The sequence below is a fragment of the Bos grunniens genome, chromosome 15 (assembly GCF_055505025.1).
Source record: "Bos grunniens cultivar Pamir isolate PY7600 chromosome 15, Bosgru_T2T1.0, whole genome shotgun sequence".
Lineage (NCBI taxonomy): Eukaryota > Metazoa > Chordata > Mammalia > Artiodactyla > Bovidae > Bos > Bos grunniens.
Genome location: NC_141179.1, coordinates 51,905,131 through 51,922,452, shown reverse-complemented (window position 1 = coordinate 51,922,452; position 17,322 = coordinate 51,905,131). Strand labels below are relative to the sequence as shown.

General features: G+C 48.4%; 1 protein-coding gene across 1 annotated transcript; it reads right to left on the bottom strand.

Annotated features, from left to right (window-relative positions):
• Nucleotides 1-866: 866 nt before the first annotated feature.
• Nucleotides 867-15,527, bottom strand: LOC147358193 (ecto-ADP-ribosyltransferase 5-like). Its single transcript, XM_086338182.1, has 5 exons — nucleotides 15,462-15,527; nucleotides 3,625-3,687; nucleotides 1,925-2,648; nucleotides 1,320-1,352; nucleotides 867-1,234 (listed from the first exon to the last, which is right to left on the bottom strand). The coding sequence occupies exons 1-5, from the start codon at nucleotides 15,525-15,527 to the stop codon at nucleotides 1,128-1,130; spliced, it is 993 nt and encodes a 330-aa protein (XP_086194308.1). The 3' UTR covers nucleotides 867-1,127.
• Between the last annotated feature and the right edge of the window lie 1,795 nt (nucleotides 15,528-17,322).

The window sequence follows — 17,322 nt, the reverse complement described above, 5'->3', positions numbered from 1 at the left end:
ACACCACAGTTCAAAAGCATCAATTCTTCGGTGCTCAGCTTTCTTCACAGTCCAACTCTCACATCCATACATGACTACTGGAGAAACCATAGCCTTGACTAGATGGACCTTTGTGGAAAAGTAATGTCTCTGCTTTTAAGTATGCTGGAAAAGTAATGTCTCTGCTTTTAAGTATGCTATCTAGGTTGGTCGTATCTTTCCTTCCAAGGAGTAAGCATCTTTTAATTTCATGGCTGCAATCACCATCTGCAGTGATTTTGGAGCCCCCCCCCCAAAAAAAAGTCTGACACTGTTTCCACTGTTTCCCCATCTATATCCCATGAAGTAATGGGACCAGATGCCATGATCTTAGTTTTCTGAATGTTGAGCTTGAAGCCAACTTTTTCACTCTCCTCCTTCACTTTCATCCAGAGTGTGTTAATCTCTGTCTCATGATACTTTGAGATTGGCAACGCTGAAATGAACCCTGGTGGGAGAGGACACACAGAAATGGTTTGCTCTGGGGACCCGATATTCTGGGCTTAGGATCGAACTTTGAGCTCCTTCAGATGTTTGATGGAATTGAGATGGGGGTGGGAGCAGGGGTTCTGGTTTGAAAACAACCTCTCTGACTTCCTTGTTGGCTCTGCATTTATTGTCAGACAAACGGCTGAGGAAGCCATCTGTCCCCCTTCCTGCCTTCCGGGCTGTTGTGAGGAACCTCTGTTTATTAAAGCATCTGGGGTTGCAGGCTATGGTGTGTGACAAGGGTCTGCACCTGGACCATGTCTAAAAGTGATCAAGAAGTCATTCATTTGAGTCCCTGAGTCCCATAAAACCAAAGCAGGGCAGAGAGTCCAGTCTCATGAAACGAACCAGTCATGAAATTTGATGTCACCATACTGCAGCACTGTTTAATGGAGTAGCCATCAAAGCACTACCCTTGCTTGTTCCCAGGAGTCCCCACCACAGAGCGGGGCTCCCTCCATCCTACCATGGGCTCAAATCCCCCAATATCCTGGTTGGAGACATAGCTGCTAGGTCTGGGTCTGAAACCAGCTTCTTGCTTCTCCAGGCTCATTGAAGCCTCCTTTCTTCATTTGGAGGTCACATGTTCCCAGGACTCCTAAGTAGCAGGCACTGAATGTTCAGAGCCCAGCTCCTAAGAGCTGGAACCCCGAAGAGGCCAAGAGCAGGGTCTTCCAGGACAGCAGAGAGAAGGCCCCCTTGGAGAGTGAGTCTCCCTGCCCTCCTACTGCAGAGAGAAGAAAAGGCAGTGAATGGTCAGCAGGGCCATGGGGGAGTCAAAGAGCCGAGGGAGGGACCCGAGGGTGACTCACTTGGCACAGACTCACAGCTCTTCCTCTTCTTCTCTGCAAAAGACACCACAGTGAGGCCTCCAGGTAGACAGACCCTCACACTCCAGACTTCCCTTCCCACCAGGCCCTGGTACAACTATTCCCAAATCAATCCATCTTCCCCTTCTCCCAAATATACTTCTGACTTCCCTTCCTCCTCCTTCTTCCAGTAAATCTTGCCTTTTTTGCCTTTCCATCCCTGCCCCACCCTGGCCCAGTCACTCTGTCCTGCCTCAGCACTGGGGAATAGCACACGTGCGTCCCATCAACCCACTACGCCCACGGCCTCCTGGGATCTGAAGCAGCCCTCCTGCCACTTTCCTCTGCTTATTGCCCTCCTTAACCAGGTTCTTTTGGTCTATTAGACTGTGTAGGAGAAGGAAAATTTAAGAACATTTGGAGAATCATCTAAGAATATTCACACATGCAGAAAACACTGGCAGAACCTGAGTCACAAAGAAAAAGTATCTCCAGCTAGCTTCTGGCCCTCAACTTCGTCATTAATGACTTGGGTCTCTTGAAGGCCCTGGGGACTGAAATCAACTGGGGACCTCCTGGCAGTCCTACTTCCCTCATGCATGGCTCACCACCCAGATAGGCGCAGTTAAAGTGGCTGCACATCTGATTATTGCTGGAGAGATTCACCAGGTGTTTGTTTCCATCCTTGGAGAAACCCGTCACCACGAAGACTTCTTGCGGGGGGATCAGCACCTCATGCTCCTCAGGAAAGACAGACAGGTTCTGGATGGGGACCCCAAAGCAAGTCCTTATAGAGAAGAAGGTGGCACTACCAAATCCGCGGGCCACTGTCTTATCCAGGGAACTGGAGGTAAACTGGCCCAAGCGGATAGAGTCCCCCACACTCTTGGGTACAAAGTGGATCCTGCGCACGCCACGGAACACCTCTTGCCTGGGTTCCCTGCTGCAGCCCCCACCACCCCGCAGCAGCTGCAGGGCCCGGGTCAGGTAGAAATGCAGAGCCTTGAAAGGGAAGTGATTCATGTAGGACTCCCAGGAGCCACCCCAAGTCCGCACAGCCTTGTTCAGCTCCTGGTACAAAGTGTTGGATGAGCTGGTGTAGACTATGATGGCAATTCCATGCTGGCTTCTGAAGCCAGGAGGCAGAGTGAGCCTTGCACGTTTTTGTTCCCAGGCCTTCTGGGCTGTCTCCCAGGACTCCCGCAACCGAGTATGGTTGGCCATCTCCTTCTCTAACAGAAGCACTGCTTTCTCCTCCATCTCCTCCGAGCAGCCCACATAAGCATCATCGAATGTATCTGGAGCCAGGCTCAAGTACTCGATGGTAACACCCTGGGCATACGGAGGTAAGGAAGAAAGGGGCCACACAGAAAAGTGTATAAGTTCAGGGTACTGGATAAGGTCCTGGACACAGATTATTTCAGAAACCCAGAATCTATTTTCTATGCTCAAATATCTGGAGTCTGATACTTGGCCAGACCTCAAGGGTTTAAATAACAGGCAATGAAGTCAGAGAGACATTGGTTCAAATCCTGAATTCACCACCTACTGCCTGTAAGATCTTGGCCAAGTCTCTTAACTTTTCTGGGCTTCAGGTCCTCCACTTATAAAGTCAGTATACTTCCAGCCTCACAGGGTTATTGTCAGGACTGCATATAGATTCTAACTAACTAAAAGGGGTCATCTATCATTAGAGAGGTTCCTGCACGAGGTGGGACATGGGGCTGGATGACCTCCAAGCACCTTTCTGGCTCTGAGACTCGCTGTGCGGATGACATACAAATACGTCCTCAGTCTCCAATGACCTGACCCCATGCCCAGCCTCTGACTCTTCGCCTCTCCCACACAGGTGTGTAGACACCACACCAGATCCCTGTCAGCTCTGAGACTCAGTTCTCTCCTGCTCTAGGAGCCTGCATCCTCCAACCTGGGTGGGAGTGGGGAGGAGGTCAAGCCCTGGTCTGGGAGGGGCTGCAGGAGGGTTGTACACAGGTAACCCTAAGGAGAGTGTGCAGGCTGGGCCCCGGGTGGGAGATGGGAAGTGAGAGGAGGAAGCTGGAGGCTGTCCCGAGGGAGGAGGGTATGAAGGCAGGAGGGTGTCAGGAGGACCAGTGGGTGGAGGTGGGGTTCTGGGAGATGGAATGGGAACTTGGGGCTCCCTGTATGAGTGGAGGTTCCTGAGAAGAGGATTCAGAGGATGGCATCCTAGAGAAGCATCCCTGGGAGGGATATTTGAGGTATCAGGCCCTGGGTTTACCCGACTCCTCAAGTGTTCCCTTTGCTGCAGCAGAAGGTTCTCCCCAGTTACCTGCCGGAGGCTGAGGCAGCTGAGGGTGATCAGCAGAGCCACCAGCATTATCCTCAGAGATACCTGGAGAGTGAGATCCAGTTGAGGGTGGGACCAGCGACGGTGAATTCTGTTTTCCTGGGATGGTGACAGAGACTTGGAGCCTTTCTTCTCTGGTGTGAGGGGTCCCTGGCCCAGGACTTGGCTGGGCAGGGCACAGGCAGGTCCAAGGGTTTGTCTAATTGGGTGGGTGTGGTTTGGATTATAACATCCCCCACCTGCACCCCAGCACAAACTTAGACTCTGCTCCCTGCCACCTGGTTCCTGGAGTGCTTAGAGCCACCTACACAGGAATGATAACGGCAGGGGTGGGGATTGAGGAGGGGACGTGATTTGGCTCTACTTAGAGTCAGGAGAAGGCAATGGCACCCCACTCCAGTACTCTTGCCTGGAAAATCCCATGAGCTGAGGAGCCTATTAGGCTGCATCCATGGGGTTGCTAAGAGTCAGACACGACTGAGCGACTTCACTTTGACTTTTCACTTTCATGCATTGGAGAAGGAAATGGCAACCCACTCCAGTGTTTTTGCCTGGAGAATCCCAGGGACAGGGGAGCCTGGTGGGCTGCCGTCTATGGGATCACACAGAGTTGGACACGACTGAAGCGACTTAGCAGAGTCAGGAGGGGCCTGGAGTCAGAGACCCAACTTTAGGCAGCCCAGGCCTGTTAGAAGGAGGAGTCAGCTCTAACTCTGGGATGGAACTGTTTCTTTGACTTGCTTTTGTTTCTTCAGTTTTTATAATTATACATGAAGTCCTGCCTCAGAGAATCCTGCTCCTCAGCCTGACTATTAATCTAAAGTACCTCTGTTCAGCTCACAGAAAAACAATCTAACCCCCATGCCAGTGAATGGCTGCCAAAAAAGAAGAGATTAACAAATCCTTTCCATAGGCTAGGCATTTCCTCCGAGATGTTCTGCCCAGCCTCTCCCTCTCTGTTTTGCCTTTTTACTTTAGTCCTCACCTCGCTTTCTCTGCCGTTAAAAAAACAAACAAACAAACCTGGCAATACAGACCCCTATAAGATAGTTAGTTGAGACATTCGTCTGCCATTTTCCTGGTCAGCTGCCTTTCCACATAAAGTCGTATTCCTTGGCTCAGCACTTCCTTTCTCAATTTTTTGAGCTGTTGGGTGGCTAGCAGAGCAACCTTGGATTTGGTAGCAGGCCAAAAACAAGAAGGAGCGCTGACAGTTCTGGGTGGCAGGCCCTGGTGTCTGCTCAGGAGCTGCCCTGTCTCCTGTCCACTGTGTCCTGCAAATCTACAAAGTCCATGGCTAACTATAGCCGCCCACCCAGGCAGTGACCCGATACCTCCCTTCCCTGACAGCAGACACCCTGTGGGAGCAGGGCCCAGAGCTATAACTCCCCTTGCCTTGGACTGTGAGGCCTTTGTCCAGGACCTTCTTTGTCTCCTAGCAAGACCAAGGCTACAGCAAGAGAACTGTGCAAAGTGTTTTTCCCTCAGGCAATCTGTGACTGCCACGGCCCAGCCTCCACACCAGAAGTCTGAGGGGACCAAGAGAGTTATAACTGCTGAGAGTTCACGTCCGGCTTATGTGCTCCTTGATTTGCATACAATTTGCATACGGCCAACTCTTTGGGTCACATGTACTCCAGCATTTGAGGGGCCCCACCATTCTCCTTTCTCTTTAAGCCCCTTCCCTTCAGTAAGCCTTACCCAGATGCAGAGCTCTCTCTCACATCCTCAGGGGCCAACCTCACCCCTCCACAGACCCTCAGTCCCTTGACTCTCAGACTCAGGCACTCTATGTTTATAAACACTAGCCTTTCCGCTCACCTCCCTGGGCTTGCCTATAAATACCCTAGCTCTGGGTTTTGGATGCCACCTGGGAGGTAAATGCAAAGGGACCAGTGAGGAATCAGTCAGCAGCTCTGGGAAGAGCTTTCTGGCAATATGAGCTTCTGGGGTGGCAGGGTTCCTCTTTCAGAGTGGCCAAGGACCTGGGGGTCCAGAATCCAGGATTTAAGAGATGTGCCTGCCGCCTGCTGTGTCTGAGAAGGGTGAAGAAAGTTAAACTCACCCCGGGGACTTGTCCTGCTCTGGCTCATTAATTTAGTCCTATTTTTCCCCCACCCCTTAGGTTGCCAGACAAGTAAAAAATTTCACCTAGAATCCCATTTCCTCCAAAAATTCTTCTGTAGATCAAAAAGGAAGACAAACTGTGTCCAGGCTTAGGGGAGGGTGGGGAGGGAGGTGAAAAGAGGCATATCCCAGGGAGTTCCCTGGTGCCATAGTGGTCAGGATTTCAGGCTTTCACTGCTGTGGCCCAGGTTCAGTCCCTGGTCAGGGAACTGAAATCCCACAAACCATGAAGCATGACCAAACGAAGAAGAAGAGACGTGGTCCCGAAACCGGACTGCTCCTCAGGCAAACACAACAAATCCAGACAAGTTCTTCATCCCCTTCTAATTTAGACTGGCTTCCCCAAAGCACTCCAAGATCAGAAAATCAGGAGTCACTCTGCTGTTCTCCATTACTGTGAAAAAACAGCAACTCATCTACATAACCCTCTCCCCCTAGAGGGTCCTGAGAATTGACAATGGCTGTAACAGAAGAGACTATACTGTCTGGATAGCTAGGCCTGCAGGGACACAACACGAGACCAGATCTGCTGGTATCAGCATTTTCTCCTCTCTCCATTCTCTGGCTTTGGGGAATTGCTTCACTTATCCTGAGACCTGGCACCCCAAGAAAGACCCCAAGAGATGGCTTTAAATCTAGTTCAATGACTAGAGTGAAGTGGAAAGTCCTCCAAGATCACATGACCAGGAGCACTGCAGCTGGGACTCACTCTCTACTCAGAAATCTCTCCTTACTCCTCAAGTGAGTCTCCATCACCTGAAAGGATCAATGAGGAGATACTCCCTGAGGCCAGGGATGCTGAATGCAGGAGCAAACCCAATTAGGAGACAGTTGTTCCAGCCTGGATCTTTGATTTCTCTCTGGGTTCAGGGATTCACTTTTTTCACGGGAAGAGCTCTTGCCCAGAACACCCTGGGCAGAGGCTAGTATTCCTGAGCCTAGAAGAGATGTCCAGAAATAAATGGGAGAGTGTCACATTTCTGAGCAGCTGTGTGGGAAAGGTACAAGGGGTGGTATAAAAGAGAAACCTGCCCTCCCCCTCCCCTGGAGGCTGTCATTGGAGACCAACACCAGCTTCCAAGCCCCAGAGAAGGTCTAGGTAAGGGGCATACGACCCTCCTCCTGGGCACTGGGCACAGAAAGCTGTTTCTGAAAGGCAAAATTTGGAGTGTTATTGGCAGAGTTATAGCAATCATTAAGAAAAGGTTCAAGAAACTTTTTATCTTTGTCTGCTATAACAAAAATACTACAGACTGGGTATCTTATCAACAACAAATACATATATATAAAAGTTCTGGAGGCTGAAAGTCTGAGATCAGGGTGCTAGCCTGGTCAGATGACAGCTCTATTCCTGGTTATAGCCAGCACTTCCCCACTGGGCCCTCACAAGTTGAAAAAGCTAGCGAGCTCTGTGGGGTGTCTTTTATAGGAACAGCAATCGCAAGTCATGAGGGATCATGAATTATGAACTAATGGTCTCCCAACGGCCCCACCTTCTAATACCATCACATCAGGCATTAGGATTCCAGCCTATGAATTTTGGGGAGACACAAACATGCAGACTATTGCATATTTGACAAAGAGGTCTGAGATACTAGGGAGGCTGAGGCCATTGGGAAACTTGGGGACTTCTGGGGAGGGATTTGGAGTCCCAGTCCCAGTAGGGCTTCCCAGGTGGTGCTGGTGGTAAAATCCCTCTGCCAATGCGGGAGACCCAGGGTTGTGGGTTAAATCCCTGCATTGGGAGCATCCCCTGGGGTAGGAAATGGCCACCTGCTCCAGTATTCTTGCCTGGAAAATTCCTTGGGAAGAGAAGCCTGACAGGCTATAGTCTATGAGGCTGCAAAGAGTTGGACAGGACTGAGCAACTGAGCACAGGTTTAGGTCACAGCCTTAATGCTTTTGGCCCCAAAACCATTTTGAAACTTCTAGGGAGTTCACACAAAACAAGCTTAAAGTAAACTAGAAAATATCCCCAGTAAGGGATGTTCATCATGGGCCTGGATGAGGGGAAACCAACAAGAGAGGTGCCCTGAGCATGATGACAGGAAGGACAGAAGGAGAGCAGCTGGGAGAGGAAAAGGGGTTGCCAGTGCCTCCACTTCCTGACCTCTCAGGCCCTCCCCACCACTCTGGCTCCCACACCATTGCCCCCAAACTGGTCACTAAGCCATCAATCCACCTGCTCTGCAGGGGTCTCCACTATTAGTGACACCCAGAAAGCCTCTCAGACTTTCAGCAAATATTCCAGGAGGCCTCATGTGTGCCTGGCCTTGGGCTGAGCCCTGGGGACACAGAGTGGGTCAAACCTGGTCCTGCCCTCAAGGAACTCACAGCCCAGCAGGGGAGGCAGACTCGGAAGGCAGCACAGTATGACTAGCACAGTGACAGAGGAAAGCGCAGGGGATTCACGAGGCCAGAGGAGTGGGAGGGCTTCCTGGGGGAGGTGGCCGCTGAGCTACTCCTGGAAGAGTGGGTAGCAGGAGAAGGGCAGCCCCAGCACGTGGAAGGAAGCAGCAGTGCCTCATCTGGGACTTCGTGCTGTGCCATCCATGTGAAGCAGGTGTGGTGGGGCACGAGGCTGAAGAGGTCATGGAGGATCAAGTCACAGAGAGCTTCAAATGCCAGCACCAGGAGGTTGGACTCTGTCCTGAGGGTAGGAGGGAAGTTTTGCTTTGTTCTATTGCCTTCTTTTTTTCTCTCTCATAGTGTTCTCATCCCTTCCCTCATAGTTTTCATGTCTGTATTTTGAGATATTTCTCAAAGCAGGTTTGGCACACAGGGTTCTGAAGCAGGTGAGGAACATGACCAGCTGTGCTCCAGACTCATTGCTCTCCCTGCTCCAGGGGAGCGTGGAGTTGCAGGGGCCACAGTGGAGGCAGGGAGACCAGGGAGGAGCCAGGGGCTGACTGGAGCCCTGGTGGGGGAGATGGCAATGGGGAATGGAAGGACCATTGAGATGGACCCATACTGTGCACACATTAGTTGGCAACTAATTTACTGTTTGATAAATGACTGAATGAATGCAATCCCAAGTAACCATCTAGGGGGACTGGATGAATAACAGGTAGTAGATTACATGAGACTCTTCTGGTGCCTAGTTCAGAGGAACCACCCCGAGCTGGATGAAGTCTAAAGAGAAATTGATCATGAGGATCCCAGGGTATTTCTCGATACCCAAAGGCTAGAAGTGAAGTCTCTAAAAACCCAAGGAAGTGCTTTACTTCACCTGTGCCTTGGTGTCTTTGCTCTTCAGCCCTCCCTGCCTCTTTCCCTGGAACCTCTTCTCTCCCTGAATTCAGTAGACTTGTGACTCTCAAATGTCTCTTGTTATTCTGCTCCCTCTCAGACATCTGCCCCTGGAGGGCCCACATGTGCCAAACTGAACTCACCACATCCCCTCAAAACTGATCCTTTACTCAATACATTTTTTTTTAATTGAACACCTACTATGTGTTGGGATGAGAAAGGTAAGCTTACAATTCTACACTGTTTTCTTCCGTATTTCCAACTTAGAGCATGGGAACCTTGTTTTCCTTGAGTGTTTCCAAGAGTACTTGCCTTCATTTTCCCCATCTCATCCCCTAAACTGTACAGATATAAAGTCCAGTCAACTCTACCTAGTAACAGTGGGTGCACTCTCAGTGCCCATACTGACCACATGATTCAGTGTCCTCAGTCTGACTTCACCATTCCCTGTCCTGAAATCTTTTATTGCTGTCCTTCTGCAAGGCAGAGATGTGGACAGAAACAAGGCAATGGAGAGGCAGTGAGAGATACAGTTGGCTTCTGGTTTTCACTACATGACCATTTTGCTGTGGGCCACAAAATCTCAGGGGGAGGTAAACATTTATTCTCATGCTCCTGGGTCTTCACAGAGAAGGCAATGGCACCCCATTCCAGAACTCTTGCCTGGAGGATCCCATGGACGGAGGAGCCTGGTAGGCTGCAGTCCATGTGGTTGCTGGGAGTCGGACATGACTGAGCGTCTTCACTTGCACTTTTCACTTTCATGCATTGGAGAAGGGGATGGCAACCCACTCCAGTGTTCTTACCTGGAGAATCCCAGGGACTGGGGAGCCTCGTGGGCTGCCGTCTATGGGGTCGCACAGAGTCAGACACAACTGAAGTGACTTAGCAGCAGCAGCAGCAGCCTGGGTCTTCAGGTTGACTGTAGATGGGCTAAAGTGAGCTTGGATGGGCAGCTCTACCTCAGGCTGTCAGTCTTCCTCAGCAGGCCACCTCCTTGTTGTGGGCTGGACCCAGATCTGCTCCTCTGGGGTCCAGACTGGAGGAACAGTTCTAGGCCATGTTGTGATGGTCTCTCACCCCAAAAGGAGACCTTCTCTTTTGATTTGGGTTCACCCTAAAGCAGACTAGAGGCAAGCACTTGGGTAAACTAAACATATTTGTAAGGTGATCTCAGGAATTACAAGTGAAGGAGCGGAAAAGTGAGATAGAGAAGAGAGACAAGTACCCCTGCCAAAAGTGTGTGACCACTGTGGTCAACTATGCCTCTCTGGAAACCCTCTGTGGACTAGGGAATCTGATGTTCCACTCTCATTTGGTGAGAGTTGTACCTGGGAACATTAAATCTCCTGTGCACTTTGGGGCTGCCCTGAGCAAGTTCCCAGGATGATGGAGAAAGGCTTGGACACAGGAATATATGGAGCACTAGGGGTGGGAAGCTGCCAGATGCTTGAGAATTATTCATTGCTCCTGTGTTTCAACCTGAAGATGAGCTGAGGCAACACTGTGAATCGACTGTCACTGGCAGTCTCCTTTATACCACATCGCTCTATGAAATCACAGGAAAGATTCTGAGTTTCTTGCTTGAGTTATGTGTCCACCTGTGAGTCAATCACAGTGGCCAGGGCTTTGAGCACCTGTTTGGGGTCATGTGTTCCCCTCAAGAGTTGCAGATTGAAGAAAATCCCACAGAATCCATGGACCGCATTCTCCACAAAGAGACGATCTATCATAGATGCTCAGGCGTCTTTGGTAGATTTCAAGAGGCCACAAGAGTTCAAGTAGTTCTTAGCCTACTACATACTCTGCCCACCAACATTCTATCCTGGAGTTAAGGAGCAGAACCTCATGCTTTACATGCCACTGTGATGCCATTTTTCAATTCTACCTGCTTCATATCTCCTCTGGACAGCTCATCACTTAAACCCACTCCTGGTGCAAATGTGTTTCCGTCAGGTTCTTTGGCTTCTTGGAACATGCATCACGTGCTACGTGAAATTCCTCACTCCAGCTCCGTCTCCACCTTAAAAGAGTTTAAAAAGCAGGGATATGGGTTTTGTAGTTATTTCTGTTCATAATTTTATCCTCAGCACCTGACACAAGATGCTCAAGAGTTTTCTGTTGAATGAAGAGTAACCAGGTTTTGAGGGAGGGAAGATAAGGAGTTCAGTCTGGGACACGTTGAATTTGCCAGAAGCTGCTGTTAACTCCATTGCCCAGAGATGCTCACACCTCAATTTAAACTGTGAATTGGCAGTGACAGGATCTTCAATTGGGAAACTCATAAAATTATAGCCACAGAACATCCCAGTGTCCTAGGATCATGGAACTTTCAAAATTAAACCCCCACCAAGAGCCAGAGGAGATTACGGAGCAGGGTGCTGAAACTGAGCGAGACTGGGGCCGGGTGCACAACCACCCTGAAATTTGTGTAAAATCGACGTGAAGGCACAGATCCATTTTTGGAGGAGAAGTTTCAGCTTTCATCAGATTTCAAAGATTAAAAACCACTAATTGCATTACGGTTCTTATAAAAGAAGAAAAACAGAAATACCTGCGAATCTGCTGGTGTGTGTCTCGAATACCTCTGCAAGGATGACAGGAAATGGGAACACTGGGACCTCTGGGGAGAGGAGGTGGGGTTGAGAAATCAGTGAGAGAAGGGCATTTCACTGCACGCCTTGTGGACTGTACATTTTGAACCAGGTAAATGTATTACCTTTCTGAAAATTAAGTTAAGACTTTATAATATTAAAATTAAAGTTATGACATGAGTGGTAGTAGAGAGGTCAGGACTCTGGCCTTTCATGACCAAGGACCTGGGTTTGATCCAGTTCGGGGAACTAAGATCCCACAATGCGTGGTGCCGCCAAAAAAATAATAATAAAGTTACGATTGATCCTGTTAGTGAGCAGAGATGTAAGTTAACAACTAGGTAGTTATTGTGCCCACCAGTTAAATGGAAATTAAAAGAGATTAATATTACAAGTGTTGCCAAAGACATGGAGAAACGGGCACTTTTATCCACTCTTGGTGGGAGGGTGAAGAGGGGCGTTTTGGATGGCACCTTGGCGGTGGCTGCCTAACGGAACACTATTCAGGGCTTCCCTGCTGGCTCAGTGGTAAAGAATCTGCCTGCTAAATCAGGAGACACAGGTGCAACCTCTGATCCAGGAAGATCCCACGGAGCAGCTAAGCCTGATTGCCAGAACTATTGATCCTGTGTTCTAGAACTCAGGAACTGCAAGCACTGAAGCTGCGCACCCTAGAGCTGGTGCTCTGCAAGAGAAGCCACCACAGTGGGAAGCCCGAGCACTGGAACAGAGCAGCCCCTTCTCTCAGCAACTGGAGAAAAGCCCACACAGCAATGCAGACGGCATAGTCAAAAGTAAAGCATAGTCAAAAAAAAAAAATATATATATATATATATATGAACTGTATTCAGTTCCTTGAAATATCATATTTTTTATATCTTTCCTATAAAATTATGCAGACAAGTAGAAAAGGATTTATACACATGGATAAATCACTGTGATCAAATGTGGAACATCAAAAACTAGGAAAAAAATTCTGTGTCCATCAATAAGGATAGGATTAAATAAATTATGGTAACTCTACTATGAAATTCCTTGTTACCATTATAATGAGCAAGGTAGATATGAACGTAGGACATGGAAGACTATAGTCAACATTTTCCTGGGAAAAGGCTGTAGAACATGTACGTGTAAGCACGTTTCCTTTCTTTTTGAAAAGAGTGGCAGTAAAACACCCAAACACACACAATATTGTAAAGCAATTATTCTTCAATTAAAAAGAAATAAATTACAATGCTTAAAAAAAAAAGTCGATTAAAAAAGCCACCCCCCAGACTCTTCAATAAATGGTGCTGGGGAAACCGAACAACTACATGTAAAAGAATGAAATTGGACACTTCCTAACACCACACACAAATACAAACTCAAAATGGATTAAAGACCTAAATGTAAGACCAGAAACTGTAAAGCGCTTAGAGGAAAACATAGGCAGAACACTTGATGACATAAATCAAAGCAAGATCCTCAGTGACCCACCTCCTAGAGTAACAGAAATAAAAACAAAAGTAAACGAGTGGGACCTGATTAAACTCAAAAGCTTTTACACAGCAAAGGAAAGTAAGCAAGGTGAAAAGACAACTCTCAGAGTGGGAGAAAATAAGAGCAAATGAAACAACTGACAAAGGATTAATTTCCAAAATATACAAGCAGCTCATACAACTCAATACCAGAAAAACAAACAACCCAATCAAAAGTGGGCAAAAGACCTAAACAGACATTTCTCCAAAAAAGATATACAGATGGCTAACAAACACATGAAAAGATACTCAACATCGCTCATTATTAGAGAAATGCAAATCAAAAGCACAATGAGAATCACTGCACACTGGTCAGAACGGCAAACATCCAAAAGTCTACAAACAATAAATGCTGGAGAGGGTGTGGGGAAAAGGGGACGCTCTTGCACTGTTATTGGGAATGTGAATTGATACAGCCGCTACGGAGGACGGTATGGAGATTCCTTAAAATACTAGGGAAAAAGCCACCATGTGACCCAGCAATCCCACTCCTAGGCATATACCCCGAGGAAACCAAAATTGAAAAAGACACATGTACCCCAATGTTCATTGCAGCACTATTTATGATAGCTAGAACGTGGAAGCAACCTAGATGTCCACTGACATATGAATGGATAAAGAAGTTCAGGTTCATATGCACAATGGAGTATTTCTCAGCCATATAAAGGAACACATTTGAGTAAGTTCTGAAGAGGTGGATGAACCTAGAACCTATTATACAGAGCAAAGTAAGTCAGAAAGAGAAAGACAAATATCGTATTCTAATGCATATATACAGAATCCAGAAAAATGGTACTGAAGAATTTATTTACAGGGCTGCTGCTGCTGCTGCTGTCGCTTCAGTCGTGTCCGACTCTGTAGGACCCCATAGACGGCAGCGCACCAGGCTCCCCCGTCCCTGGGATTCTCCAGGCAAGAACACTGGAGTGGGTTGCCATTTCCTTCTCCAATGCATGAAAGTGAAAAGTGAAAGTGAAGTCGCTCAGTCGTGTCCGACTCTTAGCAACCCCATGGACTGCGGCCACCAGCAGCAGTGGAGAAACAGACATAGTGAATAGATTTATAGACCTGGGGAGAGGGGAGGAGAAGGTGAGATGTATGGAAAGAGTAACATGGAAACTTATATTACCGTATGTAAAATAGGCAACGGGAATTTGCTGTATGACTCAGGAAACTCAAACAGGGGCTCGGTATCAACCTAGAGGGGTGGGATGGGGAAGGGGATGGGAGGGAGGTTCAAAACGGGCGGGGATATATGTACACCTATGACTGATTCATGTTGAGGGTAGACAGAAAACAACAAAATTCTGTAAAGCAATTATCCTTCAATAAAGAATACATTAATTTAAAAAAAAACACCCCTCAAAAAAGATCCTGCCAGTCACAACTAAGACCTGGTGTAGCCAAATAAATGAATGAATTAATAAAATTTATTAATAAATTTTAATAAAGTTAATAAAATCAATAAGTTAGTAAAGTTAATAAAATAAAAATGAGTTAATAAAATTTTCTTTAAGAAAGTAAAAGAAGATAAAACAAAAAAAATAGGCTGTACAGACAACTGTGTACATCTATATTTAATATTATATACTGGTAGTGCATCAAAAAAGGTCTTAAATGGTACCATTAGCACAAGAGCAGCAGGCAGGGGTAAAAGTGAGAAGAGGGACGTGGAGGAAGAGGAAGCAAAGGGGGACTTGGGCTCTGTGATTCATTCATACACAATAAGCACACATTTCTTGGAAATAAAATGAAATGAAAGCACCAAAGTGGAAACACTCTGTTCCAATCTTCACCCAAACCAGGGACGCCTTCTTGGAGCCACTTCAGGTCCTCAGCATGCCCACCACCAGGGTGTAGGTAGCTTCCATGGGGAAGCACCACCCTCTGGACTCACCCCTATCCAGCCCCTCTACCCTCACAACCTGGAGGTCCCTAAGTGAAATCATCTTAGGGTCCCAGTCCCTAGTGGCTGAGATGGTAAAGAGTCTGCCTGCAGTCTGGGAGACCTGGGTTTGATCCCTGGGTGGAAAAGATCCCATGGAGGAGGAAATGGCAACCCACTGCAGTATTCTTGCTTGGAAAACCTAATGGATGGAGGAGCCTGGCAGGCTACAATCTGTGGCATCGCAAAGAGTTGGAAATGACTGAGCGACTTCAATTTCAGTTACCTGCAGGCATGAGGGAGAGTGGAGGACCCTCTGGATCCAGTAGAAATTTCCACCTCTATGACTCATGACCCCTTCCCTGTCTGGTCCATAAGACATTCCTTCTTGGTATCTCTGAACCACACCACCCTGCTGATTCATCCACCCTGATGCAGCCTGCTCACCTGGCCCACAACCCAGTGCCAGTCCCTCACTTCCTCCAGTTCTCCTGCCTCAGGGTCCCCCGGCATACCACCCCCTGGGGTTGTGTTGAGGGTGGAAATGGACCAGAGCAGACTCACCTTCAGAGAGAACACCCCCTCACTACTCCCACCCCAAGACCTGGGAAACAGACTGACAGCGCTGACCAAGGCGGTGTCTCAACTGCAAAGTGAGGTAGCAGGTACGCAGCAGGCTCTGGGGGAGGCAGGGCCACACTGGCCGCCAAATGAGCCAGCATCCTCAATCGCTCCATCACCCAAGTGCACAACAGCTTCGAGAACCTGGGACCCCCATTCCTGAGACCCCGGAGCAATGCCAGGGTTGGTGGAGTCCCAGGGGTCCTCAGAAACTGGGTTTCTGGACACTAGAGGGGAGGGGCTCAGGCTCCAGCTTCTGGGGAATCTGGACCCTCCTCCCCAGCTCACATGTTACTGTACTGGGAGCAAGAATCAGTGGGGGCTGGGGACCTGCCCCAGGAGGCAGATCTCGATGCCCAACAGGGTCTTCCAGGGGACTGATGCAGGGGGAGGGTCCCTTTTTCTGTTGCTGACTAGAGCAGCCTAGAGAGCTGAGGGCAGGGGTCACTTCATAGGCGCCACTGCTGTTTTTCTTGCCTCAATAAAGTCTCTGCTCTGGAGCACAAATGTCTCCAGTTCAGTTCAGTTCAGTTGCTTAATTATGTCCTACTCTTTGTGACCCCATGAATTGCAGCACGCCAGGCCTCCCTGCCCATCATCAACTCCTAGAGTCTACACAAAACCATGTTCATCGAGTTGGTGATGCCATCCAGCCATCTCATCCTCTGCTGTCCCGTTCTCCTCCTGCCCCCAATCCCTCCCAGCATTAGGGCCTTTTCCAATGAGTCAACTCTTCACATGAGGTGGCCAAAGTATTGGAGTTTCAGCTCAACATCAGTCCTTCCAAAGAACACCCAGGACTGATCTCCTTTAGCATGGACCGGTTGGATCTTCTTGCTGTCCAAGGGACTCTCAAGAGTCTTCTCCAACACCACAATTCAAAAGCATCAATTCTTCGGCGCTCAGCTTTCTTCACAGTCCAACTCTCACATCCATACATGACCCCTGGAAAAACCATAGCCTTGACTAGACGAACCTTTGTTGGCAAAGCAATGCCTCTGTTTTTTAATATGCTATCTAGGTTGGTCATAACTTTCCTTCCAAGGAGTAAATGTCTCTTAATTTTATGGCTGCAATCACCATCTGCAGTGATTTTGGAGCCCCTCAAAAAAAGTCTGACACTGTTTCCCCATCTATTTCCCATGAAGTGATGGGACCGGATACCATGCTCTTAGTTTTCTGAATGTTGAGCTTGAAGCCAACTTTTTAACTCTCCTCCTTCACTTTCATTCAGAGTGTGTTAATCTCTGTCTCATGGTGTTTTGAGATTGCCAATCCCGAAAATGAACCCTGGTGGGAGAGGACACACAGAAATGGCTTGCTCTGGGGACCCGATGTCCTGGGCTTAGGCTCCTACTTTGAGCTCCTTCAGAAGTTTGATTGAACTGAGACAGGGGTGTGGGGGGTGGGGGCAGGGGTCCTAGTTTGAAAACAACCTCTCTGACTTCTTTCCTTGGATCTGCATTTCTTGCCAGACAAATGGCTGAGGAAGCCATCTGTCCCCCTTCCTGCCTTCTGGGCTGTTGTGAGGAACCTCTAGGTCTATTAAAGCATCTGGGGTTGCAGGCTATGGTGTGTGACAAGGGTCTGCACCTGGACCATGTCTAAAAGTGATCAAGAAGTCATTCATTTGAGTCCCTGAGTCCCATAAAACCAAAGCAGGGCAGAGAGTCCAGTCTCATGAAAC

Bases quoted from the DNA above. Each gene is read 5' to 3' on its own strand.
- LOC147358193 (XM_086338182.1), bottom strand. From the start codon at position 15,527: ATGCCGGGGGACCCTGAGGCAGGAGAACTGGAGGAAGTGAGGGACTGG. The intron at 2,649-3,624 runs GTAACTGGGGAG...CCGTATGCCCAG, and splicing joins GCTGCCTCAGCCTCCGGCAG to GGTGTTACCATCGAGTACTT. The intron at 1,353-1,924 runs GTGAGCCATGCA...TGTCTTTTGCAG, and splicing joins TAACTGCGCCTATCTGGGTG to AGAAGAAGAGGAAGAGCTGT.